At 44.1% G+C, this 18684-nt stretch overlaps 2 protein-coding genes across 3 annotated transcripts in view; one reads left to right on the top strand and one right to left on the bottom strand.

Annotated features, from left to right (window-relative positions):
• The window catches only part of LOC120318055 (striated muscle preferentially expressed protein kinase-like), an 83096-nt gene extending 80684 nt beyond the window's left edge, over window positions 1-2412 (top strand). For both annotated transcript variants that reach the window (XR_005559398.1, XM_039365285.1), the window contains one exon: window positions 2017-2412. Coding sequence is in view for 1 of the 2 variants with exons in the window: in XM_039365285.1 (XP_039221219.1) it covers window positions 2017-2191 (175 nt within the window). In the remaining variant the exon portion in view is untranslated. The remainder of the gene's footprint in view (window positions 1-2016) is intronic.
• A 4419-nt stretch (window positions 2413-6831) lies between these two features.
• LOC120318058 (7-alpha-hydroxycholest-4-en-3-one 12-alpha-hydroxylase) lies at window positions 6832-10485 on the bottom strand. Its single transcript, XM_039365291.1, has one exon. The coding sequence runs from the start codon at window positions 10447-10449 to the stop codon at window positions 8914-8916; it is 1536 nt and encodes a 511-aa protein (XP_039221225.1). The 5' UTR covers window positions 10450-10485; the 3' UTR covers window positions 6832-8913.
• Window positions 10486-18684: the final 8199 nt, after the last annotated feature.

The following is an 18684-nucleotide window of genomic DNA, read 5'->3' as shown; positions in this document are numbered from 1 at the left end:
GATAGGAAATTTTATAAGTGCTGGAAGAGAATCTAGTTGGAAAGGTTGTAAAATCGGACATGATTCCCTTAACAACCACCTTGCTTAGCAATGGTAATTGTGGCCACAAGTCGAGGATTACTTGCACAGAGAATACTACAGTCATAAAGTCAATTCCTGATTTGCTATGAGAGACATTTTTGCTCATAGCAAAATGTATAGATAGTCCTCAATGTACATCCACAATTTAGTCCAAAATTTCTATTGCTAAGCGATACAGTTGTTAAGTGAGTTTTGCCCCATTTTACAACCTTTCTTGCCACAGTTGTTAAGTGAATCACTGCAGTTATTAACTGAATCATACAGTTGTTAAGTGAATCTGGGCTTCCCCACTGACTTGGCTTGTAAGAAGTTCGCAAAAGGGGATCATATGACCCCGGGACACCGCGACCGTCATAAATATGAGTCAGTTGTCAAGCATCTGAATATAAACCCATGACCAAGAGAATGCTGCAACGGTCATAAGTGTGAAAAAATGGTCATAAGTCACTTTATTCAGTGCTGTTGTAACTTTGAACTGTCACTAAATGAATGGTTGTAAGTTGAGGCCTGCCTGTATTACAAGAGGCAATAAAAGTTATTGTTTAGGTTGTTTTTAATCATTCTACCACCACCCTCACACCATTTTGTGAAATTCCTGGAAAAGCAACAAATACAGGTAGTCCTCGACTTATGACCAGTTCAAAGTTACAATGGACTGCCCTCAGAAGTATTTAAGACGAGGAGGAGGAGGAGGAGGAGGAGGAGGAGGAGGAGGAGGAGGAGGAGATAGACAAGGAGGAGGAGGAGGAGGAAAAGAGGAGGAGGAGGAGGAGGAGGAGGAGAGGAGAAGGGGGAGGAGATAGACAAGGAGGAGGAGAAGGAGAAATAAAAGAGAAGGAGGAGGAGGAAGAGGCAGAGAAGGAGGAAGAGGAGGAGAAGAAGGAGATAGACAAGGAGGAGGAGGAGAAGGAGAAGAAGGAAAAGAGAAGGAGGAGGAGGAGGAGGAGACGAAGGAGGAGGAGGAGAAGGAGAAGGAAAAGAGAAGGAGGAGGAGAAGGAGGAGGAGATAGACAAGGAGGAGAAGGAAAAGGAGACAGAGAAGGAGGAGGAGGAGACGGAGAAGGAGGAGGAGAAGATTAGCCTGCCCCTGTTCTCCTTACAAATATGACTTTTGAAATATCTGGAGAAATGCAACTTAATGGGCATGACTTTTAATTAGATATTATCAAAGACTTTGCAGTGATAGTTTCTGAAAAGGTGGCAGAGGCAGGAACATTGCAGATATATTTTTTTTTCTGTCCCAGATCATCTCAATTAAGTTCAAGTAGTCCTCGATCTACAACCACAACTGAGCCAAAAAAATTGGTTTCTAAGCGAGATATTTGTTAAGTGAGTTTTGCCCCATTTGTGCTTCAAAGAAACATTAATCAAAAGCGCTTCTTGTTACTTAAAACAGTTATTTAAAGATTGGTCAACATTTGAGGGGCTGGCACAAAGGAGGGGGGGGGAATCAACCTCTTCTCAAAAGCACCTGAGGGCAGGAGAAGAAACAACGGGTGGAAACTCATCAAGGAGAGAACAAACCTGGGATTAAGGAAGAATTTTCTGACAATGGGAACAATTAATCAGTGGAAGAGCTTGCCTGGAGAAGTTGAGGCTGCTCCATCACTGGAGAGTTTTTAAGAAATAGGGCTTTCTACTTGAGCAGGAGGTTGGACTAGAAGACCTCCAAGGGTCCTTCCAATTCTGTTATTCTATTAAAGAGAGTCCCTCTTTTGCTCCCATCACCAGCTGTCTAGGATGGAGAACCTTCTCTAGATGATTCACCTCTGCTTTTTCTTCTCATAGATCTTGAAAGCTTCTCCTTCTCCTCCTCCTCCTCCTTCTCCTCCTCCTTTTCCTTCTCCTTTTTGGAAAAAAACCAAGAACGATTATGGTTTTCCCTACTTGACTTCTCTGATGAGGCTTCGACCTCCATGTTCTGTTTCCTTCCAGGAGAAGACCAACAGCCACAGAATGTCTTCAGTCTTCATGGCTGCAGGAGACCGGCTTGGACGAACACCAACAAGCCACGGTGACCTTCTCCACCACCAAGCTGAGAAATTTTGTGGCCGAACGTGAAAGGAAAAGAGTCCTCCTCTCTTCAAAGTATGGTGTGACGGCTGTGTAGCCAACAAAGCCACCCTCACACAATCTCTTTCTGGCTTTCTGTGGCTCCCCGCTAAGCAGCACATTGCCGAGCATTCAGAAGTGTGCAGGCTGAGACATTTATTAGGATCACGGAAGAGGCCACAGCCACAACAGAGGGATGCATTTTATTTATTTTACTAGCTGTACCTAGCCACGTGTTGCTGTGGCTCAGTCTGGTTAAATGGAAAAGAAAGAAAAGAGAAAGCGCCTGTTTGTAATATGTTTAATTTCACAATGCTTGTGGGTATACAATATTTTTTGTTGTTCCATTGTCTGTGCAGATATAAAGATTGTCTGAAATCATAGCGTGTGTTGCTTTTATGTCCAACAGATGGCGCTGTTTTTCAAAAAAGCATGTTTTTACCTGTCACAGGTGTGACATCTATATAATAGTAGGTATATAAAAACATAAAAACACGCGCGTATTCGAATGCAACGTTGTGTCAAAATTTCAAAAGAATCGGTGAAGAACTTTCAGAGATTTAAGATTTTGAACAAACGAACATTTACATTTTTATTTATATAGATAGTAAGGTTCCTCTCACATTCTCAACAAAGTGGAATAATTAACAGATTGGAGAAAGTGAAAGTTGGGTGATTCCTAAGGGATTATCTTAAACCTGAAAGATTATCTTTTTCCAAAAGCAATTTAAAGATGGAGGCAACCCACAGAAGGAGCTTATGAAATCTCTGGCTTATTTTATTTTATTTTTTTGCAAAAAAAGAAAGTATTTATGAAAAATCTGTTTTTTAGAGGGGGAGGGGAGAAGAATCTAGACAATATTTTCTATCTGTTGTTCCCCATCAGGTGAGCATGCAAATGTCCACACACCTTACAACATTTCACAAAAAAAGATATATAGAAGATTTAGATTTAAATTCATTTTTCATTTTAATTTAATTAAAGGTAGTTTTATTAAACTAAATTTAATTTAATCTTAATTATTTAACTAATTAAAGAATTTATTTAATCAAAATGAAATTAATAAACTGAATTAATTGACTATAAACTGGTTTATGAATTTTGTTTTATGAATCTTTTAGATTTAATAATTATTAATTATCCGATGTCAATGTTAAATAATTAATTAAACAGTTTCCTTTTGTTGCCTTTATTTCTTTTCCCCCTGTTGCATTCTACATTCACAGGTGCAGAGAAAGCTCGTTGTATTAGGAAAGAAAATCGCTCTGCCTTAGAAAACTTCAGCCTTTGCTGAAAATACATACATACATACACACCTAATAAAACTTTGCATTAAACAACAGAGTAAATTTCATTAACAGTTGGATGAGTTTTGATGGCTTTACAGCTCTGGCTTTTGACATGTGAATATCCTAGGGCGAAAATACGCAACAATACTCAGACAATAAATCATTGTCACCCTGAGAACACCCGTAATTTCAATCACAATCACAATGTGTTATAGCTTCCTGCAAAAATAATCCTAGACATGATACTCCTCCTGAGGTGGCTCGTGTAAGCCAGTCAAGCTGCATGCAGGCCTTTGGACAAACTACCAGCTGTTCTTTTCAAATTAGTTGGTTACTGCTTCTTTTGCAATGAAGAATGAATTGTCTGGCTGTTTATCACCGTAGGAACCTAGTTTTGCAATCAAGAGATCCAGTCTTATTGCTTCATCTGTTTTAAAGCAACCGATTTGCTGTGTTTTTTTTAATCAAATAACTGAACTATTTTTTCTTCCTCGTGTTGACTTTTTTTTACAAAAAAAAAGAAAGAAAAAGAAAAATAGCCTAGTGGAACAGAAAAAAATTAAATTGCAGGGCTGCCTTTTGATTTCCCAATTATTTAAGAAAACAGACCTACCTATTTATATGTGTGGCTATATGCCCCAGTAAATAAATACTCTAATCCAAATAAATGTTTGTTGCTGTGGTTCTTTGTAGCTTTTGCTAGTGCTGGTAACTCTGGAGTTGCTTTGTTCTTCTTAGTACAGAGAGTCCTCGACATATGACCAAAATTGAGACCCAAATCTCCATTGCTAAGTGAGTTTGGCCCCAGCTTGTGAATTTTCTTCTCCCCGTTATTAAGTGAATCACTGCAATTTTTAAGTTAGTCTTATGGCTGTTAAGTGAATCTGGCTTCCCCCATTGACTTTGCTTGTCACAAAAGGGGATCATGTGACTCTGGGACACCGCAAAGGTCATAAGTATGAGTCAGTGGCCAAGCGTCTAAATTTTGATCATGTGGCGGTCGTAATTGGGAAAAATGGTCATGTCACTTTTTAAAGTGAAACTTTAAATAGTCACTAAATGAATAGGTGTAAGTCGAGGACTCCCTGTTTTGAAAATGCCCATAAGCAGAGTCCATTCAGGTCTTCTGAAGCAGTTCTTATCATCTCAAATATGACTAAGCGCTAACTTCAAAAAGATCATTTACTTAAGCAACTGCACAGACTCACTTGGCTTTGTTTAGCTTAAATAAGCTGCAGCTTGTTGAGCAATGGATTTCAAAAGCAAAACCCCCAGGAAGCCAACACAGACCCAGGTTTTATTTTCATGGAATATATGGGTCAGTTAGCAATCATGTACATGTGGGCTCCAGGTCAGAAAGAGAGTGACCTTGATAGAAGGAAGGAAGGAAGGAAGGAAGGAAGGAAGGAAGGAAGGAAGGAAGGAAGGAAGGAAGGAAGGAAGGAAGGAAGGAAAGAAAGAAGAGAGAGGGTACGAGAGAAGGAAGAAGAGAAGGGAAAGGTGAGTAAGAGAAGGAAGGAAGGAAGGGGGAGGGAGGAAGGAAGGAAAGAAAAAGGGAGGGAGCGAAGGAAGAGAAGGGAAAGTCAGAAGAAAAGGTGAGTAAGAGAAGGAAGGAAGGGAGGAGAGAAGAGAAAGTGAGAAGAGAATGAAAGGAGAAAAAAGAAAGAAAGAAAAAGAAAGAAAGAAAGAAAGAAAGAAAGAAAGAAAGAAAGAAAGAAAGAAAGAAAGAAAGAAAGAAAGAAAGAAAGAAAGAAAGAAAGTCAAAATTCTATTTTTAAAATCTGGTTTCCAACACCTTTTGTGTACGATGGGAATCAAATGACTTTTTTAAGCCCGTGTCTTTCATGTCAGAACTCAGCGCTGCTTTGTTAATTGTTTACCTTGAACCCAGAGCCATGGAAGGAGAGGCCTTGCTACCGATTCGATCACAGGAGGAAGAAAGAAACCAGATCTCCCTCTGGCAAAGTGACACAAGAGAGAGCCTGTAGATGGAAGAAATCCCTCTCCTCTTGCAGCTGTTTTTTTTAATCCCTAAGTAGCTTACTTACTTACTTCATAGCATACTCAAATTGTTTTGTGCAGAGAAAGAGAGAAAGATATTTTAGACTCCCCTCATTGCTTACTCTGAGGGGAACAGACCAATATACAGCAGGAAAGAACAACCTTAAATTTGTCCTTGAACTACACCTGTGGGTAGATAAATAAAGCTATAAAGCTCTAAATCCAGTGTTGCTAGCACATAGCTTATCCGAGAGTTCCAAAGTCCGAAGGAACCTCAGAGGATATTTAGTCCGACCCGTTTCTTGAAATAAAGCAAAACGGCGACGCAAAATATATCAACGCAAGGATTTGGGGGGGGGTGTGAATCCATGTTGCATTTGCACTACAGAATTAAGAACAGGATCACCTGGTGAGAATTTTGATTTCACGATGGGACAATCAGAATTCATTCTACAGGTTGTCCTCAACTTATGACCACAATCAGGATGGGGATTTTCATTGCTAAGCCCTTAATTTAACAACCATGTTACTAATTTAAGTGAGCTGCACCCGATTTTACCACTTTTTCTGCCACAGTTGTAAAGCAAATCCCTGCAGTTGTTAAGAGAATCACATGGTCATTAAGTGAATCCTTCCCCCCCTACTAGCTTTGCTTGTCGGAGGCCAGCTGAGAAGATCACAAATGGAGATTATGAGACCCTGGGACTCAGCAACGGTCATAAATACATGCCAGTTGGAAAGGACCCAATTTTGATCACATGACTGTAAGATGCTGTGACGGTCGTAAGGACGAGGCCTGGTTTTAAGTCACATTTTTAGCAGTGCTTTTGGTAACTTTGAATAGTCACTAAACGAATGCTTGTAAGTCGAGAGCTGCCTGGAATATATTTTATAGCTTGTACTCAACAACTTTTCAGCTGAAAAATGCTCTGATATATTTATTTAAGAAAATTTATACCGGTAGTCGTTGGCTTACAGCTGTTCGTTTAGTGACCGTTCAAAGTTATAACAGTACAAACAAAAGGGACTTATGACTATTTTTCCACACTTGATGACATTGGAACAACCCCAGGATCATGTGATCAAAATTTGGACACTTGACAACTGATTCATATTTATAGCGGTCGCAGTGTCCCCGGGCTTTCATGATCCCCATTTTGCATCCTTCTGACAAACAAAGTCAATGGGGAAGCCGGATTCACTTAACAACCGGGTTACTAACTTAATAGCCTCAGTGATTCTTGTGGTAAGAAAGGTTGTAAAATGAGGTAAAATTCACTTCACAAATATCTCACTTAATAACAGAAATTTTGGGCTCCACTATGGTGGTAAGTTGAGGACTATTTGTACAAAAACCTATAAACCTCCACTTCTCCCTTTAGCGAAGAGTTTCAATTCTGTTTCTCATTTTTCCTTTTGTTTTATATTATTGTTGAGCTTTAAAGCTGTGTTCTTCTCATCTCCTTTATTTAAATTATTTCATCCCCTGCCCTGTTTTGAAATAACTTGGCCAGAAGCCAGGAACTGTGGAATTCTGAGTCATCCCTGCCAGGAAAAATAACAAAATTCACTTGCAAACATAAAACGAATTTCTGTTTGAAAGTGAATTTGGGTGCCTTGGGGGTCTGATGAAAGAAAGAATAATTATTACAATGATGAAGCAGAAATAATAACTATAGATAGTCCTCGACTTACGACTGCTTGATTAGTGACTGTTCAAAGTTACAATGGTGTTGAAAAAAAGTCACTTATGACTGTTTTCAATACTTACGACCGTTGCAGCATCTCCAATGGGGCAAAACTTACTTAACAACCGTCTCACTTAGCAATGGAAATTTGGGGCTCAGTTGTGGTCGTAAGTCGAGGAGTGCCCATATAAAGCCAGAATTGATGGTTTGATGCTGTCCCCTCAAATAGGGCTCATCTCCTAGCGAGCACACAAACAAAATGCAGAATAACAGAGTTGGAAGGGACCTTGGGGGTCATCTAGTCCAACCCACTGCTCAAGCAGGAATCTCTATTCCATTCTGGACAAATGGCTGTCCAATCTCTTCTTTAAAACCTCCAGAGATTTAGAAAGCTTTGAGCATGGCTTTTAAAAACAAACTGTAAAGGGGTGGGTATTTATTTCCTTTTTCCTTAGCTTTCCATTGGAAGAATAAAATAAAATTTTGCAATCTCTATCATTGTCATGTTTTTACTAGCTCAGCAAAATGACACTTTGGTCAATGTTTGCCATAGCCAAAGTTCACTTTTCTTCATGTTTCCTCTGTCCACATCTGATAAAAACAAGGGCACAGACCTTGTTTGTGACCTTCAGACAAGCAAAGCCAATGGTGAAGCCAGATTCACTTAACAAGCAGGTTACTAACTAATCAACTGCAGTGATTCACTTAACAACTGTGGCAAGAAAAGTCATAAAATGGGCAAAATTCACTTAACAGATGTCTCACTTAGCAATAGAGATTTTGGGGTCAATTGTGGTCCTGAGTTGAGGACTAGCTGCATTTTTGCTACTCACAAAGGAAGAATCCCTTATCTGGAATTCCTCTGTCTCTTCAAAAGCCCCTTAGTACATTTCACTAGGAACCTCAGATCAATAAAAGACACAACTCCATTTGTGTACATTAATATGCTGGCTCTGGATGCACTTAAAAAAATATAGCAAGTTTGGAAAGCTAAACTTGAACTGGAAAGGAAGGAAAGAAAAACCATTTGGGAGGATTAATTTCAGGAAGGCTTCTGGATTGTTTTTTAGTGCAAGCTAAGTGTGCAAAAAGAAAGGAAGGAATTAATACGAAGAGAGACAGACAGACATACACACACAGCCTGATTTCATAACATAAACAGTTCATTGGTAAGACATCCCTGGTTATCCTAGATTATTGTGTGAAAGCTAAATGTGCAAAAGGAAAAGAAGGAGTTAACACACACACACACACACACACACACACACACACAGAGTCTGATTCCATAACATAGAGATAAATTAGTTTACCAGGGACATACCCCTGGTTATCCTAGATTATCGTGTGAAAGCTAAGTGTGCAAAAGGAAAATAAGGAGTTAACGCACACACACACACACACACACACACACACACACACACACACACACACACACACACAGAGGGAGTCTGATTCCATAGCATAGAGATAAATTAGTTTACCAGGGGCATACCCCTGGTTATCCTAGATTATCGTGTGAAAGCTAAGTGTGCAAAAGGAAAAGGAGTTAACACACACATGCACACAAACACACACACACACACACACAGAGTGTGATCGCATAACATAGAGATAAATTAGTTCACCAGTGACATACCCCTAGTTAAGCTAAGTGTGCACAAATAAAGGGGTTAACACACACACACACACAGAGAGAGGGGGGGGGAGGGAGAGAAATTCTACTACATAGAGATAAACCAGTTCATTGGTGAAATCTCCCTGGTTATCTTGGATCATCGTTTGTGGATCGCAGCCTTGGCCTTTAGCACCGGCATCGGTACCTAAATTGGACATCATTCATGGGTTGCATCACCCCAAACCCATAACGGGTCTTGTTGATGAGAGGGATCTCTTCCTGCTGATTGATCAGTTCCAGATCAAAACAAGCCAGCATCAGGAAGGTGAAAAGCTTGATTTCGTTAGTGGCAAAGTAGCGGCCGGGACACATGGAGGTCCCAGCTCCCCAAGGCATGGTGAAATATTTCACCTTCTCGCCATTCTTAAAAAATTCCTTTTTGTTGCCGTTTTGGCTGAGGAAACGGTCATATTTGAAGACCTGGGGCTCTGGATGGATTTCAGGATCCATGTGGGCCGAGAGATAAGGAAAGAGGCCGATTTTGTCACCTTTACGCAACAGGTAGGACTTCCCATTGTGGAGCTTCAAGTCCATGTCTTGTAAAATCAGCCGGATCAACAATGGCGCTGTCACCAACCTCAGGGTCTCTTCCACAGCGCTGTCCAGGATGGGCGTTTGGTTTAGCATCTCCTTGGTGACATTCAAGGGCTTCTCATGGGAGGTCACCTCTTGGCCTGACTTCTTCACTACCTCCAGGATCTCCTTCTTGACCTCTTCCATGGCTTTGGGATGCTTCATCAGGTACTCCAGAAGCCAGAAGGAAGCTGGACCAGTGTTACCTTGAGCGGCCCAAAGGAGCAGGAACATGAACCGGTCTCTCATCTCTTCTGAAATTCCACTTTCGGCCAGCTGTTGAGCCTGGTCACTGATCCACTGGCTGATGTTGTCCTTCTGGTAGATGTTCTTCACCGAAAGCACCTGCCAGAAATAGTTCCAGAGGTTCTTCATTTGGCCCCACTCCCACGGGGTCAACAAGGCGTATGATAGACGTGGGAAGAGTTTGTCGTATTTGCGGAATTCGATGTACACCTCTTCGGTGTGATGCTGGTCTTTTTGTTTTGCCTTTTCTTTCTGGTTTTTACCTTTAGCTGGTTCAGTACCGTACAAAGCCAGATACCCAGCTCTGAAGACCGTGTTGTAACAGAAGTGGAACAAGCCGTCTTCTTTCCAGGATTTTGGATCCTCTTTGGAGGTTTCTTGCCACTGGAGTAAGACAGCCTGTAAAGCATCCATCATGGCTTGAGTCATCACCACCAGGCCCTCTCCCTTCAGATGTTTCGTGCTGGAGACATCGATGATCTTGTGAGTGTCGTGGGAGGCTTCAAATCGAAACACCCTGAGGACCAGCTCAGCTGCAAATGAAATAAAGTCCAGTTTGCTTCGGGATTCCCTGATGATGCCACTGAAAGACAACGGGTCCATCAAGAAAGTGAAGTACTGTCCTGCAATCAAGGTGGTGAAGATGTCTCCATGTTTCTTCTGCATGCTTTGCAGGAAATCCAGATTGTCATTTCGGAAATGCAATGCATGTCCAAGCCAGGGAATGAGTCCTATGTCCAAAGGGGGTTCATTGGGTCGTCTTCGGCGGAAGAAGCCCATCAGGTAGAGGACCCCCAAAAGACCGACCACCAAGGCAACCACGACTGCCACCCAGAAGGACATCTTGAAGAGTGTGTGCAGTTCAGCGCAAGCAGCCTTTTTAACAGACAGGCTCTGGAGAAAAGTAGGCGTTTTGTGAGCCAAGGAGGAGTTTCACTTGATCAAACAAGCCAGGAATTGCAGTTAACCCTTGCAATGGGGAAAAAAAGGAAGGGAAGAAACCAACCTCAGTCCCTGAATGGGATTTCCACCAGAAAATCCCAGAGAAATCATTAGCAAACAGGAAGTGAGTTGGGCAGGACGTGTGCCTGTGTTTATTTTACATTTGAGAATGTGTTTTCCTGACCCAGTGCAAGCGTTAAGCACTCAAGGTGTGTAAACTGGAGTCTTGAGAACGAGGTGTAATCTCCTGAGAGAGGGAGACAGGAGAAATATAAATATTTGGAGGGAACCCATGAGCGGAAGAATGATGGTTGTCAGAGAGAGAGAGAGAGAGAGAGAGAGAGAGAGAGAGAGAGAGAGAGGGAGAGGGAGAGGGAGAGGGAGAGGGAGAGGGAGAGGGAGGAGAGAGAGAGAGGGAGAGGGAGAGGGAGAGGGAGAGGGAGAGGGAGAGGGAGAGAGGGAGAGGGAGAGGGAGAGGGAGAGAGAGAGAGGAGAGAGAGAGAGGGAGAGAGAGAGAGAGAGAGAGAGAGGAGAGGGAGAGGGAGAGGGGAGAGGGAGGGAGAGAGAGAGAGAGAGAGAGAGAGGGAGAGGGAGAGGGAGAGGGAGAGAGAGAGAGAGAGGGAGAGGGAGAGGGAGAGAGAGAAAGAGAGAGAATGTGATACTGCTTATCTCAGGATTATTGGGAAGGGGAATGCTTTTATTTTCTTTGTGTTCAAATAGAAATTGTCTACAATAAGACTTAGGTAGCTATAATTACTCCCCATTTATGGAGGAGGAGAGGAGGAGGAGGAGGAGGAGGAGGAGGAGGAGGAGGAGGAGGAGGAAGAGGGCTGACCTTCCATGCAGGAAATAATTTTACACAGATTGTTATCCGGAGGCTGGATTCTTGAAATCTGGTTGAGCAAGAATTGCACTGTTTACCTAAGAAGCTATCCTCTGCAGAAAAGAATTGAATTATCTTAACATGGCAGCCGTTCAATCAAAAGGGTTAAATGTGGGGCTCCCCCAAACTGGTTTGAAGAAAAGACACCAAAATGTGGGGGGAGTCATGATGATTTCAAGGGAAACTTTCACCCTGTAAAAAGCTTTGACTTCCTCAAAGTTAACCTGATCACTATGTTTTTGGGGTGCACCCTTTGAAATGTACCCCACAGATTCTAATATAAGCCTTAAAACCACGGTCCATGAACTTACCTTAAATCAGTGTATGTGGAGGCAGTCCTCTACATACAACAGTTCATTTAGTGACCATTAAAAGTTATAAAGGCACCGAAACAAGTGACTTATGATCATTTTTCACTCTTATAACCATAGCAGCAGCCCCTGTACTCATGTGATCAAAATTTGGATGTTTGACAACTGATACGTAGTTATGACATTGTAGTGTCCCAGGGTCACATGATCCCCTTTTGGGACTTTCTGCCAAGCAAAGCCAAGAGAGAAGCCAGCTTAACTGCAGTGATTCACTTTACAACTGTGGTAGGAAAGGTCTTAAAATGGGGCAAAACTCACTTAAAAATGTCTCAGCAAGATACATTTTGGGTTTAATTGGTTGTATCAGGATACCAGTGGTCCACAACACAGTAAAGCACACAAGACCTGCACTCAAAGGCAGAACAAGAAGCAACAGATGGAAACTAATCAAGGATAGAAGCAACCTGGAATTAAGGAGGAATTTCCTGACAGAAAAAATAACCAGTGAAACAGCTTGCCTCCAACACTGTAGGACAAGATAGACAATGAGGAGGAGAAGGAGGAGGAGAAGGAGATAGACAAGGAGGAGGAGGAGACAGACAAGGAGGAGGAGAAGGTGAAGTAGAAAGAGAAGAAGGAGGAGAAGGAGAAGGAGGAGGAGATAGACAAGAACAAGAAGGAGAAGTAGGACAAGTAAGAGAAGAAGGAGATAGACAAGAAGGAGGAGGTGGAGGTGGAAAAGAAGAAAACGGAGGAGGAAAAGGAGAGACAAGAAGGAGGAGAAGGAGATAGACAAGAAGGAGGAGAAGGAGATAGACAAGAAGGAGGAGGGGGAGAAGAAGGAGGAGGAGAAGGAGAAGGAGGAGAAGAAGAAGAAAGAGGAGGAGGAGATAGACGAGAGGGATAGGAGGAGGAAGAGGAGAAGGAAACAGAAGGAGGAGGAAAAGGAGGAAGAGATGGAGAAGGAGAAGGAAACGAAGGAGGAGGAGAAGGAGATAGGCAAGAAGGAGGAAGAGTAGAAGAAGAAGGAGATAGACAGGAAGATGAGGAGATAGACAAGGAGGACAAGAAGGAGGAGGAGGTGAAGTAGAAAGAGAAGAAGGAGGAGAAGGAGGAGGAGGAGGAGAAGGAGGACAAGTAGGAGAAGAAGGAGGTAGACAAGAAGGAGGAGGTGGAGGTGGAAAAGGAGAAGGCAACGGAGGAGGAAAAGGAGAGACAAGAAGGAGGAGAAGGAGATAGACAAGGAGGAGAAGGAGATAGACAAGAAGGAGGAGGGGGAGGAGGGGGAGAAGAAGGAGGAGGAGAAAGAGGAGGAGGAGATAGACGAGAGGGATAGGAGGAGAAGAAAGAAGAGAAGGAAAAAGAAGGAGGAGAAGGAGGAAGAGATGGAGAAGGAGGAGAAGGAAACAGAGAAGGAGGAGAAGGAGATAGGCAAGAAGGAGGAGGAGATAGACAGGAAGACAAGGAGATAGACAAGGAGGAGGAGGAGGAGAAGGCGGAAGAGAAGAAGGAGATAGACAAGAAGGAGGAGAAGGAGATAGACAAGGAGGAGGAGGAGGATACACACAAGAGGGATAGGAGGAGGAGAAAGAAAAAGAGAAGGAGGAGGAGGAGAAGGAGAAGGAAAAGGATCAGGAGAAGGAGGAGGACGAGATAGGCAAGAAGGAGAAAGAAAAGGAGGAGAAGGAGATAGACAGGAAGATGAGGAGATACACAAGGAGGAGAGGAGGAGAAGGAGGAAAAGAAGGAGAAGGAGGCGGAAATAGACAAGAAGGAGGAGATAGAGAAGGAGCAGGAGAATCAGGAGCAGGAGCAGCAAATAGACAAGAACAAGGAGGAGGGGACTTCTGGTTTTGTGCGATAGCTACCAGTCGCAGGCTTGCATTTTCTCCACACCCCCGTGGCTACTTTCGCCCTGCCTGGGGACCCTAAATGGGTCTAAGTCGCCCCGGAGAGGCGACAAAGAAAGAAGGGTACTCCAGTGATTCTGGAATGGAGCGGCCATTCAGTTTGACTTGGGGAAAGCCTTCTAACCCATTAAATTGTTTGAATGGTTAAGACACTCATTTTAAAGATAATTGTTTATTTTGGAAATTGAAAAACAAATAGTTGCTGACACCTAGTGCTGGATGAAGACTATGACAGCTATGACTTTAATGTAAGACATGGCAAAACCTGGGAAAAGCTACTCTGTGTCTGTGACTTTCAAAGTCTTAACAACAAAGAACAGCTGTGACAAAAAAGAGACAATAATCTGGGCTGTAGACAAAGAGAGAATTATAAATTTCAGAAAAAAAATCTTTCTTGAACTATTTGGATTACAAATATCCATAGCTGGCTGACCGGCCGTATTCAGCGTATGGTCCTCAATGGAACCGCATCTATATAGAGGGAAGTGTGTAGTGGGGTGCCCCAGGGCCCTGTTCTAGGCCCAGTGCTCTTCAATATCTTCATCAACTATTTGGATGAGGGGATAGATGGGGAATTCATCAAATTTGCAGACGACACCAAGCTGGCAGGAATAGCCAACACTCAAGAAGATAGGCTTAGAATACAGAAGGATCTGGACAGACTAGAACACTGGGCACTTTTATGTTTTTGGGTCGCAGGCATTAAATGAAGACACATGGTGAACATCAAGCTTTCTTTATTGACTTCTCCTTATAATCAGCAACAACCCAAAAGGCATGCAGGCCTTTTATACTGTCCTAAACCTGGACAGCGTCAACCAATAAGAATCTGGCTGTTTTTGCACCTTGCGCATGTGCGCAAGGCTGGCGACAGCCAGTATGGTCCCAGGCAGCTTTTGGTCTGCCCGGGACCATTTGCAATATTTCTGAGCCTGCTGAATGCTTCAGCAGGCTCAGGACAAAACACCCCTCCTCCCTAGATAAAACAATATACCTTATGATGTAACAGCATAGGTACATGTGTTCAAGGGACTGGGGGTTAATGGAAATCACAATTGCCTGCACACAGGCAAGCACTCTTACATATACAATGATTCAGAAAAAAATAGAACAAATAAGCTGAAGATAACACCCCTTCACTGAGTGTTTGCTCTGCATCTTGTTTAAGGACTAGTAAGGTTCCCTTAGAATTGACAGAAACCTCACATAGTCCTCAAGATGTTTAGGTGGTCCCTTGGCCCCTTGTGACCTTCTGATGGCTGGTGAGTGTGCCTGGCCTGCCAGCTTGCCTGCCAGGCTAGGCAGACCAGGACTTTGATGCCCCAGGGACCCAGATGACCCACCCAGCTGCTGACTGGCTGGACCCTCTAAGCCCGAGCCAGAGTTCCTTGGGGAGGTAGAATTCCCAAGTCACGTGGTAGGATGGTATTTCCCAAGTCCACAATGGACTTCTCTTTGGAGCACTGTCCCTCAAGCCCAAGACCAATAGCTGGAGTGGTCTGAGTGGCGGTTGTGCCCCAATACCCCGTGGCCCCCATGTGTGTGTCGGAGGTGCCAGAGTCAGGAGCCACCTCCATGGCAAACCCCCTTTCAGGAAAATTCCTGTTTGGAGCACTTGCTGAAGCCTGGGATGACCCCTGATTAGGAATAACTGAATTCTGTGAATGTCCCATTCTGCCACGGGAACATGTACTGTAGCATGTGAGAAACCGCTGGAGCTGGGAGATTGTGGCCCAGAATGCAAATTATGGTCCTCTCCCCCCCCCATCCGAGAGCAAAGTCAGGTGCAGAAACGTTGCTTGAGAGCCTCCAATGCAGTTGGTCTATGTGTCATCTGATTACATGCCCATCGTCCAAGGCCACTTTGTACGACAGCGGCCCAGAGACCTTGCATACCACTGCTGTGACCCAAAGATGTCCAGGACCATAGTTCCTTGCCCAGACTGGATCGCCCACCTGTAGTCTCCTAGGTGACCGCGGCTGTGACACCTGTGAAGCCACCCGGTCTGGGTGCAACCTGTCCAGTTTCGTGATGAGGCGGCGACCCCAGTGGAGTTGTGCTGGGCTCTTCCCTGTGGCTGTGCAAGGTGTGGTGCAATGTGCAAGAAGGAAATCAGCTAACCTGTGATACCAGCTGCCGTAAGTGAGTCTCTTTAGAGCAACTTTGGTAGTGCGCACCATCGTCTCTGCCTGGCCGTTGGAAGATGGGTGGAAGAGAGAAGAAGTTGTATGCTGGATCAAGTTGGCCTGAAGAAAAGCCTGGAACTCAAAAGAGGTAAATTGGGGTCCATTATCTGAAACCAGGACATCTGGAAGTCCATGTAAGGCGAAGATCCCTCTCAACACATGGATGGTCCTGGCAGTAGTAGTGGAGGAAACAGGAACAATCTCTAGCCACTTGGAATGGCTGTCAACGAGGAGAAGGAAGAATTGCCCCTGAAAGGGCCCAGCGAAATCTATATATACCCATGACCACGGGGTTTGTTTCCTCCCACCTATATACTGGGGCCTGAGGCATTTCAGGTCTTGACTGCTAGCACACTTGGCACCCGTGCACCTGGGCCTCGATGGCTTTATCGAGCCCAGGCCATCAGAGATACTTGCGCGTAAGCACTTTCATCCTTACTATGCCTGGATGTCCCTCATGGAGAGAGATCAAGATTCAGACCTCAATGAGGCTGGGATGACTACCCTACTACCCCATAACAGGCACCCCTTGAAAGTGGAAAGTTCATGCTTCCTTTGCCAGAAGCTTTGAAACTTTGTATCTGGACACGTGACAGGCCATCCTGACAACACCCATGTCAGCATGCGTGTAAGCGTGTGATCAGTGGCAGTTTCTGAAGCCATGTCCCTAGCATTGAGGGGAGATTCAGGTAGCTCCTGAATGGAAAGAATATTAATAGCAGGAGCAGGATCTGCCCTAATCTATTTTAGAGGTAATCTGCTGAGGCCATCTTCATCTCTTTTCCAGGTTTGTGAATTAGAGTGTAGTCATATGCTGACAGGAAAATGGACCATCTCAGCATATGTGGAGAAATAATGTGTGGTGTCTGTTTGGTAGTAGTAAACAAATACAGCAGAGGCTTATGGTCTGTGTAGACCGTGAAGTGGCAGCCATATAAGAAATCATGGAATTTCTTTATGCCAGCCACTACGGCCAAGGCTTCTCTGTCAAGCTGAGCGTAATTCCGCTCTGCAGATGACAGAGTCCTTGAATAGTAGGCTACAGGGACTTGTGTCCCATCAGCCTTCGGGTGGCTGTTCCCACCCCATAAGGAGATGCATCACATGCGATGCACACAGGCAGTTGCTCATTGAAATGCGCTAATACAGCATTTGAAGAGAGCAAGGCCTTTACCACATTGAAACTCCTTTCATGGACTTTAGTCCACTGCCGTGGAGCTTGTTTATCTAAGAGCCGGTGTAACGGCTCTGCCATTGCAGCCTTGGGTGGAAGAAATGCGTGATAGAAATTTAAGAGCCCCAAGAAAGTTTGCAGCTCACTTTTGGACTTGGGGCTTGGGTCCTGCTGAATCGCTTGAAGCTTGGATTCAGCAGGATGGATGCCTTGAGCAACAATTCTGAAACCTAAGAATTTAGTGGAAGTGACTCCAATCTTACACTTTTCTTGCTTCAGTTTCAGACCCACTTGGCAGAAATGAAGCAAGACAGCCCTTAATCTCTCAGCTAAGTTTAGAGATGACTCCCCAGCAATGAGGACGTCATCAAAATAGAGACAGAGTCCGGGAATACTATGAAGTGTGCGCTCCATGACACTTTGGAATATGCCAGGGGCTACATTAACCCCAAACTGCAATCTTTTAACCAATCAAGTCCAATGAGACTCGTGCAATCACCCCCAACTACCACATCTAGTAGGCCTTCAAAAGCCTTACGCTGCACCTTGAGCACAGCCTCACCCTTCACACTGACTCTAGAATTCTGGAAGTCAGTGAGAATTAAGTTTGATGGCCTGAGTTTGACTCGAAGGCCACTACTGCTGCAAATCCTTTTGAAGGTGATATGTGAAATGATAGAGCGGATCCTGTGTCCCACTCCATCAATAAGGGACCCCTTGCAGCTGCATGTCAATGCAAAGCTTTTTCTTAAGGGGCTTGTGTGTCCTGTCCTCAGAATACTCCTGTGAAATGCGCAGAGACTCACCCTGTGCTGGCTGGGGACCCTGGTACCTTTCTGAAGCAATTCTTCCCAAGGTTAGACCTTCTGGTAACCCAAACAGACAGAGGCAATATGGCCTTGCCTTCCACATGCATGGCAAATGGCAGAGTGGAATCTGCAGTCCCCACGCTTATGGCGTCCTCCACACCTGAAGCACTGAGGAGATGCTGAAGCCTTGTCCAGACACTCCTTTGGCCTTCTCTCAGTTGCTGGTGTAGCCTATCCACCTCCTCTTCAGGATCCGTTTCTGGATCTTCTCTAGTGACCTCTTGATGGACGGTCACGGTGGCTGGGGGGTTTCTGGTGAGCCGCAAAACCTTCACAGCACTGCCCGCTGCTTCTTCAGCTGTAATCTCTCTTAAGGCATCTTGGAATGAAACTTCTTCCTTGGCAAAGATCTTCTGTTGCAGCTCCCTACTTCGTAGGCCACAAATGAAACGATCTCGCAGCCTCTCTTTCAGGTCCTTGAATTCACAAGGCCCGGCCGCTTGTCTTAAGACAGCAATAAAATTCACAGCAGACTCACCCGGCCTCTGGTCTCTCTGCTCAAACAAGTGCCTCCAAGCAATTACAGAAAGCTTAGGCTGGAAATGTTCTGTAAGCATTTTCTTCAAGTCAGTATAAGTTACTGACTCTAAAAGCGCAGGGGCCACCAGGTTCTCTGCTATGTCAAACATTTCCTGTCCACAAACACACAGCAGGGTTGCCGCTTTAAGGCTGTCTTCCCTTATCTGATTGACCCTAAAGTAGTTCTCCACCCGCACCACGTATGAATTCCAGCGCTCCGGGTGGGAGACATCAAAGTCAGATAAGCGGCCAATCTTCGACATCTTAAGTGTTCACAGGCCTC

Source organism: Crotalus tigris, unplaced genomic scaffold (assembly GCF_016545835.1).
Source record: "Crotalus tigris isolate CLP2741 ecotype Arizona unplaced genomic scaffold, ASM1654583v1 scf7180000020019.1302030, whole genome shotgun sequence".
In the NCBI taxonomy this organism is placed as follows: Eukaryota; Metazoa; Chordata; class Lepidosauria; order Squamata; family Viperidae; genus Crotalus; species Crotalus tigris.
This window is presented reverse-complemented; position numbering and strand designations above follow the sequence as displayed.